This window comes from Gracilinanus agilis, chromosome 2 (assembly GCF_016433145.1).
Source record: "Gracilinanus agilis isolate LMUSP501 chromosome 2, AgileGrace, whole genome shotgun sequence".
Taxonomy (NCBI): domain Eukaryota; kingdom Metazoa; phylum Chordata; class Mammalia; order Didelphimorphia; family Didelphidae; genus Gracilinanus; species Gracilinanus agilis.
Window position 1 is genome coordinate 504,859,881 of NC_058131.1, and position 23,823 is coordinate 504,883,703.

The 23,823-nt window shown below is 38.8% G+C and overlaps 1 protein-coding gene across 1 annotated transcript in view; it reads left to right on the forward strand.

The window, feature by feature from the left end:
• Positions 1 to 23,823, forward strand: part of DGLUCY (D-glutamate cyclase) — a 121,721-nt gene that overhangs the window by 23,819 nt on the left and 74,079 nt on the right. The window contains exons 3-5 of the mRNA XM_044659993.1: positions 8,580 to 8,691; positions 16,310 to 16,463; positions 23,139 to 23,313. Of these exons, the coding sequence (XP_044515928.1) occupies positions 8,589 to 8,691; positions 16,310 to 16,463; positions 23,139 to 23,313 (432 nt within the window). The 5' untranslated portion in view covers positions 8,580 to 8,588. The remainder of the gene's footprint in view (positions 1 to 8,579; positions 8,692 to 16,309; positions 16,464 to 23,138; positions 23,314 to 23,823) is intronic.

A 23,823-nucleotide genomic window follows, 5' to 3' on the forward strand; every position in this document is an offset into this window, starting at 1 on the left:
AAATAAAAGTTCAAAGCTGAATTTTCTAACTAAATTAAGACCACATGTGTAAGTTCTCCTGCCTGGCTCAAAGCCAGCTTCAGCAGCCACAATCAGGGAAAAAAAGAGAGAGGGATGGGGTCACACCAAAAACTTTATCCTTCCTCTCCCTGCAGGCCCCTGCATTCACGTAGTATTTGTACACAAATGGGATGATGGGTAGACAAGTCTTGGAGTAAATTCTATCCACACAAATGTGAGGAGTTTAGATGGAGTGCTTCAGAAGACAGTTGGAAATGCAAATCTAGGGTGCAGGTGAGAAGTTTGGAGGAGGAGGTACAGGATCGGGAGAATCAGGCAAGGATACGTTTTATATTTCTGCTCATTGTTATTTCTCATCTCTGTGCTTTAGCTCTTAGAATGATTTTTCTCACTATCTGACAGTCTGTCACTTTCTTTAAGACCCAGCTCTGAATTTCACCAAGAAAGTTTCCCTTCTTGTGGCTTTATTATGTTATTCCAATTAACACTAATGGATTATGTTTGTTTTTTCATAATTATCCTTAATGCATTTCATACATGAAAAAATTCATTTTTATCTTCCCAACTATGTTGTGGACTCCTCAAGGGCAGTTAGTGGGGTAGGCCTGGGGTCAGGAAGACTCGTCTTCTTGAGTAAATATGGCCTCAGATCCTTCCTAGCTGGATGACCCTGGGCAAGTCGCTTAACCTGTTTGCCTTATTTTCTTTTTCTGTAAAATGAAGGGAATGGCAAGCCACTCCAATATCTTTGCCAAGAAAGCTCCAAATTGGATCATAAAGAATCAGACATAACTGAATACTCAACAACAACAAGGGTAAAAATCTACTTTATTTGTTTTGTTTCACTTGAAACACTTAGTACAATGACCTGCAACAGGTTCCCAATAGCTGCTTGTCTGCTAAATGGGTCCCCAGTGTTCTCTCTCACCTTGTGCTATCATTTAATTTCTTTCTTGAGTCCAGATCCTTTCTCCATACAAAACTAGATGTTCAGAGAGAAGGAAGGAATCAAGTGTGGAAGGAATATCACTGTGCTAAATGATTTGCAAATATTATCTCATTTTATCTTTAAAATCCTGAGAGCTAGTTACTATTCTTACCTAAGGAAACTGAGGCAGTCAAAGATTAAATGATTTGCTGGGACTGCACAGTTAGAAAGGATCTGAGGCCCTATTTGAGCTCAGGTCTTTTTGACTCCAGACTGAGTGCTCGATCCCTGACCACTTTGCTACTTCTAAGGGATGCAAATGACATATTAATTCAAATTAGAAGGAAAACAAAAGCTACTTTCAAAGCCAGGGAAAATAACAAATCAATGACAAACAAAATGTAGGTTCTTTTTCATCAAACAGATGAACCTTTTTGCTTTTATTAAAATCAGTTTGAATAATTCAAGGTAGAAGGTGATTCAGGGAGAGAGACTGTATTCATCATATAATTAAGAATGTGTCCCATGTATTAATTATAACACTTAGATTCATTCTAGGTGGGGGGAAATGCTAATGGCCAGCTGTCTATTTACCAAGGATTCAGTCATTCTTGGTGTTATTATTTTGGAGTAGATGTAGGTGCTTGCTATGTTAAATAATAATCTTTGTAGAGCTAGAAGAGGGTGGTAGCATATAAGTGGGACAAGAAGGCTAGTCATGGGATGTACAAGGTGAGTATTCCAAGGTGGTTATTATTCTATTTACTCTTCTTCCTTTCCCCTCACTTATTTCTCCCAGTAAACATTTTCAGAAGAAAAGATGGGCACCATAGCATAGTGGAACTCTTAAGGCCTTGGAATAAGGAGAATTACAGTCAAATATTGGCTCTGCTACCTCCTAATATGTTGGATTCTCAGTTTTCTCTTCTGCAAACAGCATGATAATAATTCTTCTGCTTTCTACCACAAAGAGTTAGTTATGATTCAAGCAAATATAACTGGTCTGTTAATAAAAAAATCTTCTCCTTGAATAATCCCTCTCATTTTTTTTCTACTTTAAAAGATGCTACACTGCCAGGAGAAGTTTTTCAAACCTGTTATCCTTTCCTAGGCAGACAAAATAGCTTTTGCATTAAGAGATACTTTTCAGGAAACAGTGGAGTTGTTGAAGGATGGGAGAATTGTAAAATTTCAATTCCAATTAATTTTCTTACCAATCAGCATCTTTAGGAAGAAATAGCACAGAGTTAAATGAAAGTTACAAAAGATCATAGGGACCACAGCCCAATCCATCACCAATTTCTTAAGTGCCTATTCTGTGCTAACCAATCTGTGAAGTTTTTTAGGACAAAAGACAAAAAGGAAACAATACCTAACCTCAGAGAGCTTATAATCCCAAACTGGAGAGAAGATAATGTACATATATGAGTATATACAAAGTGTCAATAGAATGAATGCAAAGGATTTGGGGGCATAGGAGAGGGGAAAATAGACATATATGTATATATAAGTATATACAAAGTGTATAGAATGAATGCAAAGGATTTGGGGGTGTGGGAGAGAGGAAAATAAACATGTATGTATAAATATATATAAGAATGCATAAAATGAATGCAAAGGATTTGGGGGCATGGGAGAGGGGAAAATAAACATGTATGTATATATAAGTATATACAAGAGTATATAGAATGAATGCAAAGGATTGGGGGATGTGGGAGAAAGGAAAATATATATGTATATACAAAGTGTATATAAAATAAATGCAAAGGATTTGGGGGGCATGGGAGAGAGGGAAAAAAATAAATATATACAAAGTGTATATAAAATGCTTTGGAGGTGGGGGAGAAAGGAAATCTAGCAAGCTGTGGGGATCAGGATAGGCTCCATGATTGAACTGAGCTTAGAAGGAAATGTGATTTCAAGAGTGCATTTCAGGGACTGAGAAAAGCTAGGGCAAAGGCAGAGAAATAAGAGCTCCAGAGGGACAAATAAACCCATCCCCTCCTGATCCTTATTTTAGGGAGAGGGAAAAGAGGGGAAATCATGTGAATAATTCCATTTAGGCAGAATGCTGATCTGTGCCCTGCTCAGACAGTCGAAGGTGACAGAAAGGGCTCTCACATTGAGGGCTGCCAGACAGTTCAGTTCAGTTCAGTTTTACAGACATTTATTACCAATCCAGAAAAACAGCAACAACAACAACCACCACCACCATCTCTCCTTGGGAGGCGAGATGTGTACAGTACTGTTTCCAGACTGAATCCAGACCCAGGCGTTTGTGGAGATAGTGTTCCTATTTAGGTCATTACCCTAGTTAACCTGGGGGAAGAAATCGTGCTCTCAGAACAAGCTGACAAGCCAGGTTTGACGGCCTGGCTCTGTTTGCCCGTGGAGGAGGCATGGGCAGCTGTTTTGTGCTCAGATGATCAGGGACCTGAAGTTCAGGTCAGAGAAGAGGAGGCATCTGGGAGGTGTTGTTGACTGTGCCACTGACGTCTAACCCACCTAGCCTTCACTTGGGGTTATATTTATACCAACGCTGTATGTAACTCGTTGCCAGCCAGTATGTTAAATCAGAAGTCAAAAGATGACAAAGAGAGGGGATTTTCTTTTTTAAAAATTTCTATCTGTACAGAATGTTGCTTAATTACTCTAATTCAGGCTGGGGAGGGAGGGAGGGGGAGAATAGGTGGGGGGAGGCAGGAGGAGAACACAAGCATACACAGTGTGCATTCAGAAATGATGTTCTTCTCTCCAGACTCTGTATTTCTCTCCTCTATCATTAAAATTCATGAATCCCACACTAAAGCAGCTTCTGTATAACTTCAGCTCTCTTTCTCCTTCTGCAGTGAACATGGAGTGATTTGCATACCAGCTCCATTCCTAGGTGATACCATGCTGGGCCCAGCAGGTGCTGTGTGCTCTGAAAACAGTAGTCAGTCAATTAATAGCAATTGGGGGGCTCAAGTATCCTGGGTTAGGGATTAGGGTAGATACATAAGGCCGTCTGAGGCTCTCAAGGAGTTGACTCTCCAGTCTGGCAAGATATACACAATCCAGTATAAGTCAGCGTATGATAATTGTCAGGTGAGGGGTACAGAAAGAATTTTCATTCCAATTAATTTTTCTACTAATTAACTTCAATTTATTAGAAATAAATTGTGTCAGGATAAATGGAAATCCCAAAAGATTGTGAGCACCACAACCCTATTGGTCATCAATTTATTAAGCACCTATTCCAGTGATGGTGAATCTTTTAGAGACTGAGTGCCCAAACTGCAGCCCTCACACTGCATGTGAGCCCCCCACCCCTCACCCCCCCACTCCAGACAAGGGAGGGAGGAAGTGCTTCCATTGGGCTGCTAGGCAGAGGGGCAGGTCATGTGAGAAATGTCCTCAGGGGTGAGAGGAGAGGGGGAAGGGAGCAGCTCCCCTCCGGCACACGTGCCATAGGTTCACCAACACAGACCTATTCTGGGCTAACCAAATAGTGAAGAGCTTCAGACAAATGTAAAAAAAAAAAAATGAAACTGTTCCTGCCCTCAGGAAATTTGAGATTGAATTTTCGTGTCATTTAACCTCCCAGCACTGCCATTTCCCTGATTATTCCAACACACCATGATTTCTCCAGTCTTTAACCTCTAATAACAATAACTGATATTTGTATAAAATTGTATAAAAAAAATCTTTGTGCTCATTATCTCATTTCAGCCTTACAACCATTCTAGAATACAACTAGTATTGTTGCCTCCATTTGGGGCTTTGCCACCCAAGTAGGATGACCACTAAATCAAATAAATCTTCAGACATGCTCACAAGATGGCAGAAGCTCTTTTAGATGACAGCTCTCTTATAGAATGGGCACTCACAAATCACTGTGTTACAAGTGTTACAGTCAGCACTAAATTTGTGGGCTCACAGCCTTTCTTTATATATGAAGTTTTGGGTTTTTTTTAACAATCTTATATAAATGCCAGTTATTGTTATTGGAGGTCAAAGGCTGGAGAAATATGGTGGACTGGTATAATCAGAGAAAACTTTGTGGGAGAAGTAGGACTTGGTGGACTTTGAAGATTGAAAAATATTAATTATAAGCTTTTAGAGTAGGAAGGGACCTTGGAGATTATTTAGTCCAAACCTATCATTCTGCACATAAGGAAACTTAAATCACATAAGTGACTGAGTAGGGGCTTTAGTCCTAGGTCATCTGATTCTAAACTCAGTACCTTTCCCAATATATCATGTTGAGGTAATCAGAGAAGAAGGGCAAAGTATTCCATAGAGGGGGGCTCAATAGTGTTATCCAGACTGACTTTAGGAGATAATAGTTGGACTACTTTGGCTATTTCTTAACCCTTTTATATGCCAAAGGGTGGTGATGCCTATGGAACAGATAATATTTCTCAGAATAATATTTTAAATGGTCAAAACAAAATACATAGAATTACAAACCAATTCTATTGAGATAGTTATTTTCTTAAAAAATCATGGACTCCAGCTTAAGAATTCCTAACTAGGAAGAAGCTCATAGGGGAAAAGTGGATAAAATACAGTAGGAGAGGAATGTCACGGCCATTCTAGGGAGGTCTTTGGATGGCAAACTGAGGAAGTCTGAGCTTTATTCTTTAGGGCACTAAAGAGTAACTGAAGCATTAAGGGTATGAGATTTTGCACATAATACCCCTCATATCAAGGCTTCCAGCCCTGGAAAGACTATGAGATAGGTCAAGGAGAACAGTTAATATTTTAATAATGATAATTTGATACTCTTCCTGGTACTTGCCCAACTTCTCACCCTACAAAGATTTATCTGGCGCTCAGTTGGTTTTCTCTTGGTCCTAATAACAGGGAAGCTAATACTTGATGTGTCCCTCTCCCAGGAACATAAACACTTTGACAGAGAACCCTTGAAGTCCTAGACCCAAAGAAATAAACCTCTATTGATGGAATCTGGACCACTGGTAATGGGCAAAGAGCTCTATTCTTTGCTTTCTCAAATTTTGCAACAGAACTATAGTCTAATTATAAAGTCAGTCTCTCTCTCTGTTTTGTTAAATATGCAAAGGAGTCTGAACTGGGCCTCAGTAGACTTTCATAACTTCTTCCTCTCTGCCTTCATATATATGAAATGGTGGAAGCAGCTAGGTGGCTTAGTGGATAGAGAGTTGGGAGGTCCTGGGTTCAAATATGGTCTCAAACACTTTCCTAGCTATGTGACTCTGGGCAAGTCACTTAACTCCAATTGCCTAGCTCTGATTTTTCTTCTGCCTTGGAACCAATATTTAGTATCAATTCTAAGACAGAAGGTGAGGTATGTTTATTTTTAAAGGTAGGTAGTGTTAAGTACTGTTATCTTTTTAGAGCAAATGGGGAAACTAAATCTCAGACATTGGGGAAATGACTTTCTCATGGTCATATAACTAATGAATCATAATAAAAACCAAGGTCTCTTGACTGTCAGTCAAATGCTGTTTACATTTTATCATATTACTTTTGTCAACATATTAAAGTCAAATTAGTATATAGGGAACTTTCATAATTCTTTGACAGCAGAGTGGGAAAGATGACCTTAAAATGTTTATCCAACAAGATCATTCTTACTTGGACCCAGAAGGGTTCAATTCTGTCCCAACAGGCCTATGTGTACTTGGCTTAAAACAACCACAGCAGCTGTTTTAAGCTGCTGAACATGTTTACATGTTATATGGAATTCATTTGAGGAGCTATTTACCCAGGGACTTAGAAAGCTGAATTTGGACATAACTGCTCTACCGATGTTTTTTGTTTGTTTGTAGAAAATTGGTGTCATCTCTAGCTAGTCATCGAAATGGCTCTGGAGTTTGCATGTTATTCTTCTGGGAGGTCAAAGTTGAAAAAAATGAGTTGGTGGCTAAGAATTCCATTGGAATCTTCTTCAGATAGTAACAGCCTGCCTGGAGGGAAAGAGAGACCATAATCATAGGAACCGTGGCTGAATGAGGTCAGAGGTCTGATCAGTGAGATAGCCTGTATTTATTTTTGCCTCTGAGCAGATGTAAGAATGAGATTAAATGCCTTTTAGGCTTTGCTGGCCAGATCTACAGATAAAAGACCAGGAATGTGACTAATAGGGGTCTGGCACTTGTGCCAAAACCATCAGGGAAGATGACATCATCTACCTGGAAGATGCTCTAGAAATGTGGAAACAGACCTTTGTTTCCTATCATCTTCCACATGAATGTCACTGTCTTAGTAAACTGACAGGGTCTACACAGATGCCAGACCCCTATTATCCAGGCAAGACAGATAATGACTTTGCTCCATAGGCATAGCTTTGCCTCTCTTCTTTTCCTTCTAATCTCCAATCATTTCCCTGGAAGAAGTGGGGAGAGTTTGGAGATTTAAAAAAAGCAATCACTGGAGACCTCAAGCCCTAGAAAGGTTTGGTAGTTATTGAGTTATGGACCCTTACACACATAATGTCAGGAATAGCCATCAGAAGAAGGACATCCAATATGAACCCAACAGTACCAGCTACATGTAATTCTGCTCTTTCTTCTAAAGCTTTTAATGCCTAGGATTGAGGTCTTCTATAGGAGTTCATGGGGTCATGGATCTAGGGCTGGAAGGAACCTCAGAAGCCTTCTAAAAAAATAAGGAGACTGAGGTCCAGGGAGGTTGTGACTGGCCCAAGGTCACACAGGCAGTGAACCTCAGAGATGGGATTTAAACCTAAGTCTTTCTGATTCTGGGTTCATTTCTTCTCCCATTGTACCTGACTGCATCCTTAGTAGTCAGAACTGAAAGGAATAAAACAATTCATTGCCTAAAGGAAGAGGTGAGAGAAAGCTGAGCAGGTCCCTCCTCTCACTCCTCACACACTTTGGGAAGGTTTTCACTGATCTTAACTATGGTGGTCACTTTTCTAAAAGAACCATTTTTTAAAGCCAATAGTTTTTTGTTTTGTTTTGTTTTAATTCTCAGGACAGTAGGAGATGGAGAGGTAGAGGAAAGATGACTTCCTGAAAGGGTTTAGGCAAAGTAGGGAGGAATGAATGATAAAAGTTTGACTAGGCAGAGAAGATTTGGGGCAAGGCTTTCTATGAATCACCAGCGGTAGGAGGAAACAAAGATAGTGTGAAATGGAATCATTTTCTGATCAGAACCTGAGATGTAGCTATCCAGGGGCCTTATTCACCATAACCAGCTAGGTGGTAGAGTGAATCAGAGCCAGGCCCAGAGTCAGAAGGACTTGAGCTAGATCTAGCTTCAGACACTTATACTAGTTGTGTGACCCTGGGTAAGTCGTCTAACTTCTGTTTGCCTCAGTTTCTTCATTTGTAAAGTGGTGATAATAATAGCACCTATCTCCCAGGGTTGTTTCAAAGATCAGATGAAATAATAATTGTAAAGCACTTAGCATAGTGCCTGGCACATAGTAGGTCTATGTAGAGGTTAGATATTATTATTAATCCAGGAACAGCCCTGAGAATAGTCCATGAAAAAATATTAGTTTTGAGACTTAGGAATTTTGAGAATTAAGTTAGGCACCTCTGATGTTGGAAGGTGAACCTCAAAGAGCAAGGGTTTTTCTTATCTCTTTCTCCTTCCTCTGATTCTTCTTAACCAAATTGTCCTTGTCTCATTCCAGGATAAGCAAATGATTTTCGCAACCTATCTGAGGAAGCGCCTTCCTCCTGCAATTAGAAGTTTGATTCTACAGAAGAAATTCAATGCTAGAAATATTTCTAGCATGTCAGGGGGTAAGTGTTGATGGGTAAAATAAGAAAAAAATAAACACAGTACTGGATAGAACTTGCTTCTTGTGTTCCAGTCCAATCTAGCCAAGCATTTATTATGCACTACTATGTGCAAGGTCCTTTGCCAGGTGCAAAGGTGTGTGCCAGGTGTTGAGTCCCTTTCAGTCATGTCTTACTCTTCATGCTCCATTTGGGGTTTTCTTTTTAAGGATACTTGAGTAATTTGCCATTTCCTTCTCCAGCTCATTTTACAAATGAGGAGACTGAGACAAATAGGATTAAGTGACTTTCCCAAGGTCACCAGCACGTAAGCATCTCTAGGCAGATTTGAATTCAGGAAGATGAGTCTTGCTAACTCCAGGCCGGGCACTCTACTGTACCACTTAGCTGCCCATGGAGCTAGGGATATGCAGACAAAACAAAAATCAGTCTCTATCTCAGGAACTTTACATCCTATAGAAGGAAGACTGGAATGTGTAATTAAATAACTATATATATGATAGGTGAAGGAGAGGAGGTAAGATCAATAAAAATTCATTGCTTATCACAAAGGACTGATAATATCACAGGGTTAGATTTAAATGAGGCTGCCTTGCACAAAGTTGTTGGCCTCCCTCTCTCTTCCAAAGTCATCTAAGTCCAGTGGCAAGACGAGTCAGGATGACTGCTGATGGCCCAGAATGCAATGGATGTCCCCGGCATCCTCAATATCTGACAGTTCCCTTCTTGGCCATTAGAACAAATTGTTCTCATCTGCCTGTTCCACCAGGAGAAGTCTTCACATGCTTAGGGTAGGCATCCCCCCTAATTCACAATGGGTTTGAGACCTGTCTGTGTTTTTATTGGCTTGATTTTTTACCAGGCTATGACTGTCATGCCCATTGTGGCTTCTTGGGGTCACAGGGGAGAGCTGGATAACAGGTGGACACCCAAAGTAGGTGAGCAGCCCTGAAAAGGCGCACACAGGAGATGCTAGTCCTCCCTGCACACCCGAAACCCCCCAGCACGTAATATATATGCCTGTTGACTGAGAGAGCAGAGATAAGGCTCCTGGGCAGGAGCTGTAGAGAGGACAATTTTAACTCAAATCAAAGAAGTGTCTCAGGGAAGTCTAGATATCCACTTGTTAGGGATATTATATCAGGGGATTTTGCCTGAAGAAAAGGCTGGGCAAGAAAGCTTCTGAGATAATTTCTGGTTCTAAGATGGAACGACTCTTTGTCTTGAGGTGTAGAAACTTCATCCGAGAGAAGTAGTAACATTAGGTTAAATGTGATACATGTAAACTGGATAAATATAATCACCAAAATGATGAGATAATAAAACCATGACTTTTTTCCTTCAGGAGAATAAAAGTGATCCCAAATTATCATAAATGGCACAAGTCTGATTTATGACTCAAGATGAGTTACCTTAACATCATGCCACCCCACCTCCAACAAATTACCCAATTCCATAGATAGCATCCATCCTCTTCGTGCTCTCTCAGAGGGCTGCCTGAGCCTCTGAAGGGACTCCTAAGCAGGGAAAAAAGAAAAAGATCATTCATATTTGGCAACAAGAATATTCTTTCCTATGTAGATGGTACTGTCAAAGGAAAAATAAGTGAGCAGTTTGACTGAAGGGGAGAGAATAAGGCAGTTCCCTTTTAGACCATTGGTATATTGTACCTTTGTCAGTGTCAGACCTTTTGTAGTTTAGGGGACAATGGAGGGGTACCATTACTTTCAATAACTCCCTTGAGTTCCTAGTAAAATCCAAATATCCATTTATATCATCCACGAATACTAGTCTGTCGCTAAGTTAATATAGCACTTGGGATTACCTTTTATTAGTACTCTAAGAAAATCTATCCCAGGTTTGAGGCAATCAGTGGGTTTGAACTTTACTCAGTAAAGAATGGGTGTAACCATGGAAAAATATTCTAAATTAATTATTTAAATAAAAATTTCCAAATCCAAAAAATTAAAATTAAAATTAAAAAGAGAATGGGACTGTAGGACTTTGACTAGAGGGATGACATTATCAGACTCAGGCAGAAGAAAGATTAATCTGACAGCAGTATGAAGGAAAGATTGGAAGATGGGGCAGAGAAGGAATATGAAACTAGAAAGACTTTCGAGGAGTATATGACAATATGACAATAGTCCAGGTGAGTGGTAATAAAGGCTTGCAAAGTAGAGTGACATGAATGTTGGACTTGGAGTCAAAGGACTTGGGTTCCAATTCTCACTCTGTTACAACCTGTGTGATCTTGGGTAAATCACTTAATCTCTCTAGGTCTCAGTTTCCTCACCTGAAAAAGAAAGGGTTGGATTAGGTGTCTTCAAAGTTCCCTTCCAGCTATAAATCTATGATCTTATTGCAAGTATTCTGGTTCTCATTTTATAGACGAATAAGGTGAGATTAAATGGTGATGTGTTTAGGTCAGGCTTTGAATCCTGGCCTCAGTCTATCAGTCTCTCCATGGCCCATTGCTGTCTCTCTATTAGAGAAGGAACAGTACCTTCTACTGGAAAATAAAGAGAGGGGATGAATAGAAGAGCTAATATAGAGGTGGAATTGATATTATCTGGTAAATGAATGGTTATTAGAAGTGAGGGAGAGAGAAGAACCAAAGGACACACCAAGTTGTGTGCATGTGTGGTTTTTGCTTAATATGAAAGACTAGACTAACGGTGCTGGTATAGACAGAAATTGTAAAGTCAGAAGGAAGAGTAGGTTTCAAAAGAAAGTAAGCTTAGTTTCAGAGATGAAAGTGTCACTAGTATAAGTCAAGATATCTAATAAGAAGCCATTGAGGAATATATCCAGTACCTAGGTCACACTTACAAGTGTGGTGTTCTGAAAAAAGCCAATGGGTCAGGCAGTCTGGCTTCCAGATCCAGCTCTGCCACAAACTGGTTGGACAACCTTGTGTGTGTCTCTCTATGCCTCAGTTTCCTCCATTGTAATATGAAGGAGGCAGACTCTCTGATCTCTAAGGCCTCTTCCAAGTTTAATATGGTATGAATTTGAGCCAAAGAAGGCATCTTCTTGGCACAAAGAAAAGATTATGGGACATCATTACCCTTGGACTTTAATTATATATGAAAATAGTTCAAGAAATGCAAATTAAAACAACTCTGGCTAAGATGATAAAAAAGAAAGTGACAAATGTGAAGGAGCTATGGGAAAACAGGTATACTAATTCACTATTGGTGAAGCTATAACTTAGTCCAACCATTCTGGAAAGCAATTTGGAATGATATTCAAATAGCTGTTAAACTGTGCATACTCTTTGACCTAGTGATACTGCTATAATATGACTGTACCCCAAAAAGATCAAAGAAAGGGGGAAAGGACTCATATTTAAAAATATTTATAGTAGCTCTTTGTGATGAAAGAATTGGAAACTGAAGGGATACTCATCAATTGGGGAATGGCTGAACAAGTTATAGGATGTGAATGTGATGAAATGTTGTTGTGCTGTAAGAAATGATGAAGGGGATGGTTTCAGAAAAACCTGGGAAGATTATTATGTAGTGATGCAAAATGGAGTGAGAAAAACCAAAAGAAAAATGCATATAACAGCAATCCTGTCAAGATAATCAACTTTGAAAAACTAAGGAATTTTGATCAACACAATGATAAACTATAATTCTAAAGGACTCATGGAGAAACTTTTTATTAACCTCCAAAAAGAAAACTATCTAGTTCTTAGCACAAATACATTTCATATAGAAGGTACTTAATCATTATTTAGTGATTAATGTACTCAGAGAACAAATTGAAGCCTTTTTTCTTTATTATTTTTCTTTCTTTCTTTTTTAATAGCAAACTCCCACATAAGTTTTCCAAAGTTATGTCTCTCTCCCTTTTTCCCTCTCCTTTCCTGTAGCTGGGAACATGGTCAATTTGCTTTGCATGTTTCTACATATTTATAAATGGGTTTTGTTTTTCTTACCTTCTCAATGGGGGAAAAAAGGAGAGGAGAGAGGGAGAGAATTCAAAATTTAAAATAAAATTGAATTAAAAAATTGAATTAAAAATAATCTTAAAATAAAATTGAATTAAAAAATAATCTTTAGATCAAACTTTTTCATTTTGTTTCTCACTATTCCTTGCACCTAGATTCATACTTCAAGTTATAAGGGACTGTAGAGCTCATTTAGCTAAACACTTTCTTTGTATTGATGAGAAAACTGAGAAGAGGAGAGGAAAGAGAAGTGAGGGGATTAAGGAAGGAGAGTGGGAGAATGAAGAAGGGAGAGGAGGGGATGCCTTATCTATAAAAGATCTCAGAAGTATTATCTCAGGTCTTTCACTAAATCATTGAGACCTCAGCTGAAACCCAAGAGATTTAGCTTACTCATTAATATGTGAATTCCATTAGAAAATTAAGTACCCTTACTCTCTGATGTTCTCTCTATAGCCTCAAAAGAAGCACATTTTAAGGCTTTTATTTAATTCATTTTTTATTACTGACATGAATACCCTGACTCAAGGACTGTCCATTATCATCAAAGGAGATTTACAAATAGAAGGGAGGTGGGGAAGGTGAAGTGTACTCCATTTAATTAAAAAAGAAACAACAAAAGCTTTCCATACATAGCACCTCCCTGATTTATGGTTTTAAAAATCATATTCATTCCCACATCAGGCCTCTGAGGGATAGAAGGCTGGTATTGTTGTTCTTATTTCCTAGCCTGGGAATACAAGGCAGGAAAAGCCAGAGTGACTTTCATTTTAGTGGCATACCAAATTATTTTCGGAGTCATGCTGGGCTTGTTCTGAACATTCAGTAAACTTTCTTAAGCTAAATAATGGAGATGGTCTCATCTGTCCTCATTTTTAAAATATATTATGTAACATTAGCTGGGGAAGCATCAGATTGAAGATAATGAGTTCCATATACTGAGTTGGCCCAAGAGGTGGGAACCCGTCTGAACTCTCCCAGACAGATGGTGGCTCTGCAAGCATCCAGGATGTCCACAGAAGGGAATTCCAAAGCTCCTTTCTGTAACCCAGACCAGCATTTCACAGCCCTTTGGGCTTGTTTCTAAAAAAGCCAGGGGCTAAATTGTGAGCCAGCCTGAAAAGCACATCTCACTGTAGCCAACCAAGGTAGCTTAGCAGAGAGTGCCAGACTAAGAGTCAGGAAGATGTGAGTTTAATCCTTCCTTGGGCACTTACTAGTTGTGTGACTCTGGGCAAATCCTTAATCTTTGTTAGCTTCAGTTTCCTCATTTATAAAATGGGATAAATAACACCCACCTCAGAGAATTTCTGTGAGGATCAAATGAGATGACATGTAACGTGTTTTGTAAACTTTGAAGTATTAGGAAATCCTTAAAAAGCCAAATGTATGGGGAGGGGAAAGAGGGAGGAGAAACTAGAGATGAGTCACATCTAGACAGACTCATGTGGGCACACATAGTATACACGAACAAAAACAAAGCAATACCCACATGCCAATCTATTATAACTATATAAATGCTAGCTACCAACATTATTATCATTATTAGTATTTTCTCCTAGATGCCTCATTAGAGCCTAAAATTGACCCTAGATACTCATAGACTGTGGTAGTAAAGCACAAGGATGATTTTTGTCTTATTAATGGTCTAAGATTAGATGTATCTGGAACAAAGGTATGGAAATTTAATCATTTTATTTGTATAAACCAAATTGCTTTCCAAAATGGTGTACTGATTCATAGCTCCACTGTAAGAAATAATACTGCACTGAAAACCATCTTTATTCCTGGATAAATAGAGTCAGTGGTCCCATCATTCCCAGTCTATGATGAAAGATATCTTGTGGATGTTCACAGTTGTTTTTATAAGCTTTTGACAGTTGCTTTGAATCACTGATTAATAAAACTCACATACTCAAAATTATGTTTCTAATAGCTGATAAATTCTAGTACAAGATCCAGGCAATTTATTGATCTTGTCGCTACTATTTTCAGACAATATTTTAGAAAAAAACTTATTGATATTAAAACAGACAATTCACAAGAAGAAACTTAAAGATACACAAAGTTGTCTCTGAGTCATAAAATCTGAGGATCAACTATTGACATACATGCTTAGAAAAACAAATAATACCATTCCTACTTTTACATTGGACTCTATGATTGCTTCTGTTATTTTTATTCAGAATCAGGAGATAGTAATGATGTGGACTTAACATAAGAAGGTTTACAAGAGGAGCTCTTAAGCTATCTCCTCTATCACAGTTAATTAACAACTGAGACTAGTCTTTCTAATATATAAGATGAAGTTATTTCATACTAAATAATATAGAAAGAAATTAAATGAAATAAATGCAAGTTGAGTTCTTCACCAACAATGTACCAATATGCCTATCTTTCCTCTAACACTGACTATTCTTATCTTTTGTCTTTTTTCCAATTTGCAGTGTATGAGGTGAAAACTCAGGGTTGTTTTGCTTTGTATTTCTTTTATTATCAGTGATATGAAGTATTCTTTCTGGTGGTTGTTAGTTGTTTTCCATTCTTCCTATATGAATTGTTTATTCAAACCTTTTGATCATTTATTTATTTATTGAGGAGGGCTTTTGTTCATATATATGTGTGTATGTGTATATGCACATATGTACTTATATGTATATATACAGTTTGATCAAATTATATGTTGTGTTTATATATCTTGGATACTAAACACTTATCAGAGAAATTTGATACTCAGATCTTTTCCCCATTTAACTGTTTCCCATCTAATCCTGGGTACATTAATTTTGTCTGTGCCGACTCTTTTTAGTGTTGTGTAATCAAAAGTTATCCTACTTTATCTTTTGTAATGGTTTCTATCCCTTGTTTGGTTAAGAATATGTTGCCTACCCATACCTGTGAGAGGTAAATGATGTGCTTCTCTTCTAATTTTTTATCATACAATCTTCAATATTAAGGTCACATATTCATTTTAAATGAATTATAGAATGTGATATAGAGTGTTGATGCAAGCCTAATTTCTCTCAGACTGCTTTCTAATCTTCCCAAGCAGTTTTTAATCAAATAGGGAGTTCAAGACAGGAGTTCTTAACCTTTTTTGTGTCATGACCTCTTTGGCACTTTGTTGAAACCTATCTATGGATCCCTTCCCAGACTTTAAAAAAAAAATCCATAAAACACAATACACAGGCTTACAAAAGAAATAAAGTCTACTAAATAGCTATTTTTAAAAAACAAGTTCGTGGACTCCAGGTTAATAACTCCTACCTATAATCCTATTTGCATAGAAAATGCATTGGGATGGGCCAGGCTGCCCCTAGAGACAGTATGTGATGGAAGAAAGAGGACCATATAATGGGACTCTCTCTCCAGAATTGGGAGGAACCTCAGAAACCATTTAGTGTGCGTTGATAGAGGGAGTTTCCTTTCTGGGAGTTCCCTTTAACCAATTCAATCATAGCTCCAGCCTTCCATCCCATTCTACTCAAAGAAGTTTTCTTTTTTAAATATTTTTCCCTCAAACTCATCTGATCCCAGAACCAGAGAACCCAGAACTATATATCCCATATAGTTTGAGCCATAGCTTTTAGAGAGCCTTTTGTGAGATTTGCTATAAACAATGACTTAACTGAGCAATTGAATGTGTAAGCTTATTCATTGCAGAACCAAAAGAGGCAAGTGTGGTGATCCTGCCCAGATCCTTCGCTGAGGACTTTGAAAAGTTCTGCCGGGCCAACAGTGGTGCTCTGACCCTACTCCATAGAAGTGAACCTGGCGAATGGAAGCTGCCTACTCTGAGTGCTGGCTTGGACATCAGGTGAGTGTGCCAGAAAGCCAAACCTGGAGAATACAGTTTGGGGTGAGGGTGAAAATGGAACAGAGTAATGAGATGCAGCAGCTGCTTCTGGTCCTCTGTCTCATGTAATTTGGGATGGTGCAGTGGGCCCTGGAAGCTGCATGTTGTAGAAGCCCTTGTCATAAGAACTAGAGAGGACTGGGAGTCAAGAAGACCTGAGTTCAAATCCACCCTGAGAAGTTTCTTGTGTGACCCTGGGCAAGTCATTTAACCTCTGTCTGCTTCAGTTTCTTCAACTGTAAAGTGGGGATAATAATAGCATCTATACCCAAGGATTGTTAAGGGGATAAAATGAAATTATGTTTGTAAAGAGCTTGGCAAACCTTAAAAGTGATATACAAATTCTAATTGTTATTATTGTTGTTTTTAGTACTGAGGCCCAGGGACAGTAAATAGAGCATCAGGGCTGGAGTAGAGAGGACCTGGGTTCAAGTGTGGCCTCAGATACTTCTTAGCTGTATGGCCCAGGACAAGTCACTTTACCCCAATTGTCTGTCTTAGAATTGGTAATAAGATGGAAAGTTACGGTTTAAAAAAATTACTATCTCAGATTCTATAGGAAGTAAGCATTAGAAGCAGATGTGAACCCAGGTCCCTTGACTTTTCCCCAGGACTTTTCCCTACTAGACTTGAGTCAAAAGACATTGACTTGAATTCCTGCCATACCACTTACGAGCTTGTAAGATCAATAAGGAACTGGAGGAATTCCATGTGAACTGGAATGACCTCCAGGAATTGATGCAGAGCGAAAGGAGCAGAACCAGGAGAACATTGTACACAGAGACTGATACACTGTGGTACAATCGAATGTAATGGACTTCTGTACTAGCAACAATGCAATGATCCAGGACAATTCTGAGGGACTTATGAGAAAGAACACTATCTACAACCAGAGAAAGAACTGTGGAGAAAAAAAAAACATTCACTTGATCACATGGTTCAATGGGGATATGAGGGGGATGTAGACTCTAAATCAGTGATTCCCAAAGTGGGCGCCACCATCCCCTGGTGGGTGCTTCAGCGATCCAGGGGGGCGGTGATGGCCACAGGTGCATTTTACGAAAAAGGGAGAAACATTAATATATATAATTCCTATTAATTGCTATTAAAATTTTTAAAAATTAATTTCCGGGGGTGCTAAGTAATATTTTTTCTGGAAAGGGGGCGGTAGGCCAAAAAAGTTTGGGAACCATTGCTCTAAATGATCACTCTATTACAAATATTAAAAATATGGAAATAGATTTTGATCAATGATACATGTAAAACCCAGTGGAATTGCAACTTGGCTATGGGAGGGGGGAGGGAGGAAGGAAAGGAAAGAACATGAATCACATAACCATGGAAAAATATTCTAAATTAATCAAAATTTTTAAAAAGTAAAAAAAAAGAGCTGTATGATCATCCTTTATTAGATGATCTCTAATATCTCTTCAAATTCAATTATTCTGTGGTATTATGAACCCCCTGGCCAGTATCTTCATTGCCTTCACTGGGAAAGACTAGCCCTGGGAGAAAACGATGACTCTTGGCTAGTTTTTGACCTCAGAAATTTCCTCAGAGAATAGAAAGGCCCAAATCATTCTTAAAGGATACCTAACATAAAGGAGGTGGCCTGTCCCAGGCCATCCATTACAAATCTGGTGTCCCAAAAAGTTCATTTCTGAGAACTATATTTTAAGAAGAGTATATTATCCAACCAGAATGTGTCTAGAGGAGGATGTCCAAGCCCATGAAGATTCTAGGATCTCTCTCTTCTGAGGGATTGTCAAAGGGGGATATTTAGCATAGAGAAGAGAAAACATGGAGAGGGGAAAGAGGGAGAATATAATAACTCTCTTTAAATATTTGAATAGTCATCATTGAAAGAACTCTATTTGTTCTACTTGTCCCCAGAAGGCAGAATTGGAACCACATTCTTTATCTATAAATGAGGGGCTTGGAACTCTATGGTCCTTTCTATTTTTAATATCCAAAGAGTGTCAGTTAAAAGGAGATTCATTTTAGCTCAATGGAATAAAGAAGGCTCTAACAATTAGGACTGCACAATCAAGGAATGGTCTGCCAGTTGAGGTTCTTCAGCACTGGATGTATTGATTTGATGGATGAGTACCAACCAGACCTCATCTCTATTGTAAGAGGTCTTATATCAAGAAGGAAGTGGACCTGGGTGGCTTTTAAGTTCTCAACCTATTAGAAATTCTACAACCAATTTAATTTTAACACATTCCTTAAATATTTATTAAATATTTGTGGCATGCTGGCCACTGTGCTAGGTTTAAGATGAGTCTTAGACAAATCGATTTTCCTGCTTTCATGGAACTTACAGTGCTAAAGAACCTCAACTGGCAGACCTTGATCAATAGAAACTCATTCTCTATCCTTAAAGGTAGTGTTTTTTAGCAAAGTGAAGGCCCAGAAAAAAATATACCAGGAAAATTTAAAGCTTCTTATTTTTTGTTGTTTAGTCATTTCAATCGTGTCTGACTCCTTATGACCTCATTTGAGGTTTTCTTGGCAAAGATATGAGACTGGTTTGCCATTTCCTTCTCCAGCTCATTTTACAGATGAGGAAATTGAGGCCAATAAGGTTAAATGACTTTCCCAGGATCACACAACTAGGAAGTGTCTGAGACAAGATCTGAACTGGGGAAGATGGGTCTTTCTGATCTCAGGCCTGGCACTTGATCCACTGTACCACTTAGTTGCCTAGTTTCTCGTATGACCATACCCAATAAAGAGCAAAGGAGTGTAGGAGTACCTATCAATTACAGACATAAAGAAAACAGAAATTTATAAGCTGCATATCATCAAGTGAGATTGGAAGTCCCTGGACTTCCAAGATTTGTTGTGCTTCACACAAACTATATTTCATCCACCTATCTCAGATTAGAGGTGTGAATGTTTGATGCCTTAATTCATTCACTCAGCAAGCATTTTTTGACCATCTTTTATATGTAGAACACTGAGTGTGTGATTCAGGCTCTACTAAGACTTTTGGGATACCCTGTATAAAGATGACTAACGTATAGTTACTGCCCTCATGGTTGTTCATTTTTTTTAAACCCTTACCTTTGTAATAATTAAAAGGTTGCCAAATTGTAATAATTAAAATTAAATTATGAGTGTGTTAGTAGTTTTAGTAGCTTTATTACATCAAAGTAGTGATAATGAAGAGGGGGAAATGTAGGAAAGAGGTAGAGAGCAGTTTAGCTAAATACCCTAATTGCCCTTCTAATGGAATGAGGCTCATCACCAACAAAGGCTCCCTCAGGTCCAATCTCCAGTCAGAAATCCACAAGTCTCTTCAGTAACAGTCACCAATGCAGTAGTATCTCCAGCCAGAGTGTCACCAACCTAAGAATGTCTCTTCAGACCTCTGGTCACGCCTTTATAAACCCTTTTCTCCACCCATTAGCTCTCCCACATCACATCTCAGGAACCAATCATAGTTCCTTAATTTGCCTGGTTCTATCCAAGGGGGCAGTGCCTGTGGGATCCATTGATGTCTCTGTACTTGCACATCAATGGTAAAGGATCTTCAAGTTCCTGACTGATTACATCAAAGAAAACAAAGGGAGGGTAATTCCCTCTTCATACCTTCCATTTTAGAATTAATATTGTGTATTAGTTTCAAGTGTGAACATCGGTAAGAGCTAGGAAAATGAGGATGAAGTGACTTGCCCAGGGTCACACAGCCAGGAAGTGTCTGAGGCCGGCTGGATTTAAACTTAGGACCTCCCATCTCTAGCCCTGGTTCCCAATCCATGGAGCCACCTAGCTTCCTCCTGTTCATTTCTTTAAAAAATTAAAAGTGGGATGATGAAGAGACTATGAGTAACTGGGGAAAAGGACCTAACCTAAGTAACAAAACATTATGACTATTACTGTTTGTGAAGGCATTCTCTAACCACTGATAGAGTCTTCCAACCACTGAAAGTCAGTGATAGCCAAGGTCCTCCAGATACTTATAGGGTCCTCCAGCAGCTAATAGAATCCACCAACCACTAGTTGTTAGGGTTCTCCCAGACACTGACAGTCAGCGTCCTCCAGCCCCTGGCAATGATTTGGTTTAGAGAAAAAAGGAATCAGAAGGTATTGGCAAAAATGCAGCTTGTCCTTCCCTTGTGACAAAGGCTTAACATCACCCAGCCCTTTGGTTTTCTCTTAGTAGCTTAGTAGCACAGTCCAACCCATAAAACTCCTTTGGGGAAAACATGCAGCCTAGGAGTAAATCCTAGACTTCCGAGGAAAAATGACCAAGAATGCCCCAATGCAACTTCACTCTGATATGCTGTAATCTCACCTGCAGCCCCCTTTTCTTCTCCTGCTATGCTATTGCCACAAAACCAGGGCATCTGGCAGTTGAACTAGAAGAACAAAATGGCAGCAATTGTTGTCAGTTGTCACAAGGAGGAAGTCAGCTTCTCTCTTACTCTGCTACTGCCTAAAGGAAACATATTAAAGGAGAAAGAGCCCAGACTTCTGGGCTGGTGTACCTTAAACTGTGGTTCCAAAGCTGATTTTGTTGAAAAGAAGAATGGCAAGTGAGCCAGGTATAACCTCTTTCTTACATAAGTGGCCTAGAAAACTATGCCTTACCTGGCTGGGTGTTTTTCCCTGGATGTCTCTGTGGTTTGTTGGTTTGGAGCCCTAGAGATAGAATACACTAAAAAGCTGGGCTGGGATGACTATTCATCCCAAGGTCAGCAACAGTTGTGCTCTTGACACAAGAGCCCTTTTCTGTTCTCTTGGGTATGCTGGTATCAAATGTTGAGAGCCTGACAGTTATGTAGTTTTGCACAGTAATATCATGAAAGCTAGTCTCAAGAACTGACAATGAAAGCCCTCTGTCTGTTTTATGTGCTAAATGCAGACAGTGCCAAAATGGGAGGCAGACTAGTACCCTCTTCTGGGCTGCTGTGTACAGTACTGCCATCCCGATTCAGTTGTTAATTATTGGTTTAATAATTAATAAAAAAATTTCTTGCCTTTTTCAGAACTAATGACTAGGTGTCAGGGTTTTCAGAACTAATGACTAAGAGGAAGGTAGGGTAAAAATATAGAAAAGATGGTCAAGGGAAGAAGAGAAAGAAAAGTGAAATCTTTTCATGCTTTATTTAAATTATGCCTTTAGTTCATTTGTTGATGTGTTCATTATTTCATGGATTCATTCAATAAATGTTCAGAATGATAGAATCTAAGAACTATGTGTTAGAGTCAGGACTCCAAGGATCAGAGACATAAGCTAGGCTCCCCTTCAGTTAAATAGTTTATTGAGTAATATACAAACCAAATTACATTACTTGTCCATAAAAAAAAGTACAAAGGAATTTGTGTTTCTTGGTCAGCTTCATTGCCACCTGCTAGGAATCCATCTTTGTTCAGCTGGTTGAAATGAGGCTATACATATAATTTCTTCTAGAGGAAGAATGTAAAAAAAATTTAACTCATTTTAAAAAATTTGAATTCCAAATTCTCTTCCTGCCTCCTGTTCCCTCTTTAAGAAAGGCAAGCAATTTGATATAGGCTATACATTTGAAGTCATGCAAAACATACTTCTATATAAGCCAAGTTATGAAGGAAAACAAAACCAAAATAAAATAAAATAATAAAAAATAAAATTAAAAAATATTCTTCATTCTGCATTCAGAATTCATAAATTCTCTGGATGTGTATAGCATTTTTCATTATGAGTCCTTTGGAATTGTCTTGGATCATTCTATTTATCAGAGAGTAGCTGAATCTTTCACTAATCTAACAAAATTGTCTCACCCTTAGAGAAACTAAATGACTTTACTAAGGCTTCTTAGATAATTAGTAGCGAGGATGGAACTAGAAACCAGTTCTTCCAATTTTCATTCCAGAGTTCTAGTACCCATGATGATTTATTGAATATCTACTGGTTTATTATCAGAGGATTTGGACTCAAATTCTAGCTCTACCACTTACTAACTGTATGATGTTAAGTAAATAATTCAATCGCTCAATTTCTTACCTGTAAAATGCAGGGGCTAGACTAAGTGGCCCTTAAGGTCCCTTCCAGCTCTAAATCTATAGTCCTAATTTATTAAAAGGTCTGAGATGCTGCATGAGATAGTGGATAAAGAACCAAATTTGGAGACAGGAAGAATTGAGTCACAGACACATACTAGCTATGTAATCATAAGCACATACTTGACCTCTAAGTACTCCACACAACTCTCTAGAACCATAAATTATTATTTTTTAAACCCTTGCTTTCTGTCCTAATAGCAGCTCTAAGACAGAAAGGCAAAGGCTAGGCAAACAGGGTGAAGCGACTTGCCTACAGTCACACAACTAGGAAGAGTCCAAGACCAGATTTGAACCCTGGTCCCCCCAACCCCAGACCTGGTACTCTATCCACTGAGTCACCTAGCTGACCCTAGAACTATAAATTATAAAGGAGTTGCTGCTATGCTTTGGGAAGAGTGTCTACACCAGAGGTTCCTGGAAGCAATGAATTCATAGAGAAAAAAAATCATATCTTTCAATTAAAAAGATAAAAAGAAAAGTGATCTTACTTGTTGTCCTTGGCTGAGGACAAGGAAAGAAAAGAATTGTACTCTGCCAATTGTTGAACAGTCCATGACTGCAATTGTCTATCAATTTCACCAGAAATAATGGCCTAAAGTACAAGAAATATGAGTTTGGTGCGTGTACTGACACCCTGACGTGTCTAGAAGGTTTTTCGGAACAGCTTAAAGACATGGTCACATTCTACTTGGCCATGAAGAAGGTGGGAATTCCAGTAAGGAATAAAGAAAGTCACTGCAACCTGGGTATATACAAGGTAAGACCTGGGGAAGCAAGTGGCAGAACTGGTTTGAAAATTCGACTTGCTTTCATTTTTATATTTTAACCCATGAACTCTACTTTAAAGTCCTTGGTATGGCATTTTTCTTCTTAACATAGCTCCTTGTTACCTGTCTTCCCTAGAATGGAAATTCTCTGAGGGCAGGGTCTCTTTTACCTCTTTTTGTATCCCCAGAGCTTGGCGCAGTGCTTGCCACATAGTTGGTACTTAATAAATGCTTACGTACCAATTCTTATGCTTTATCCCCTCTACATATTCTCTATAATCCAGCCACTCTATCCTATTTGCTGTTCCTAGTACACTACATTCCATCTCCCATCTCTCTAATTTTGCCTTGACTGTCCCTCATGCCTGGAATGCTGGAATGTTCTGCTGCCTCACTTCCAGCTCTTAAGTTTCCTTCCTTCCTTCCTTCCTTTCTTCATTCCTTCATTCCTTCCTTCCTCCCTCCCTCCCTCTCTTCCTCCCCTCCCTCCCTCCCTCTCT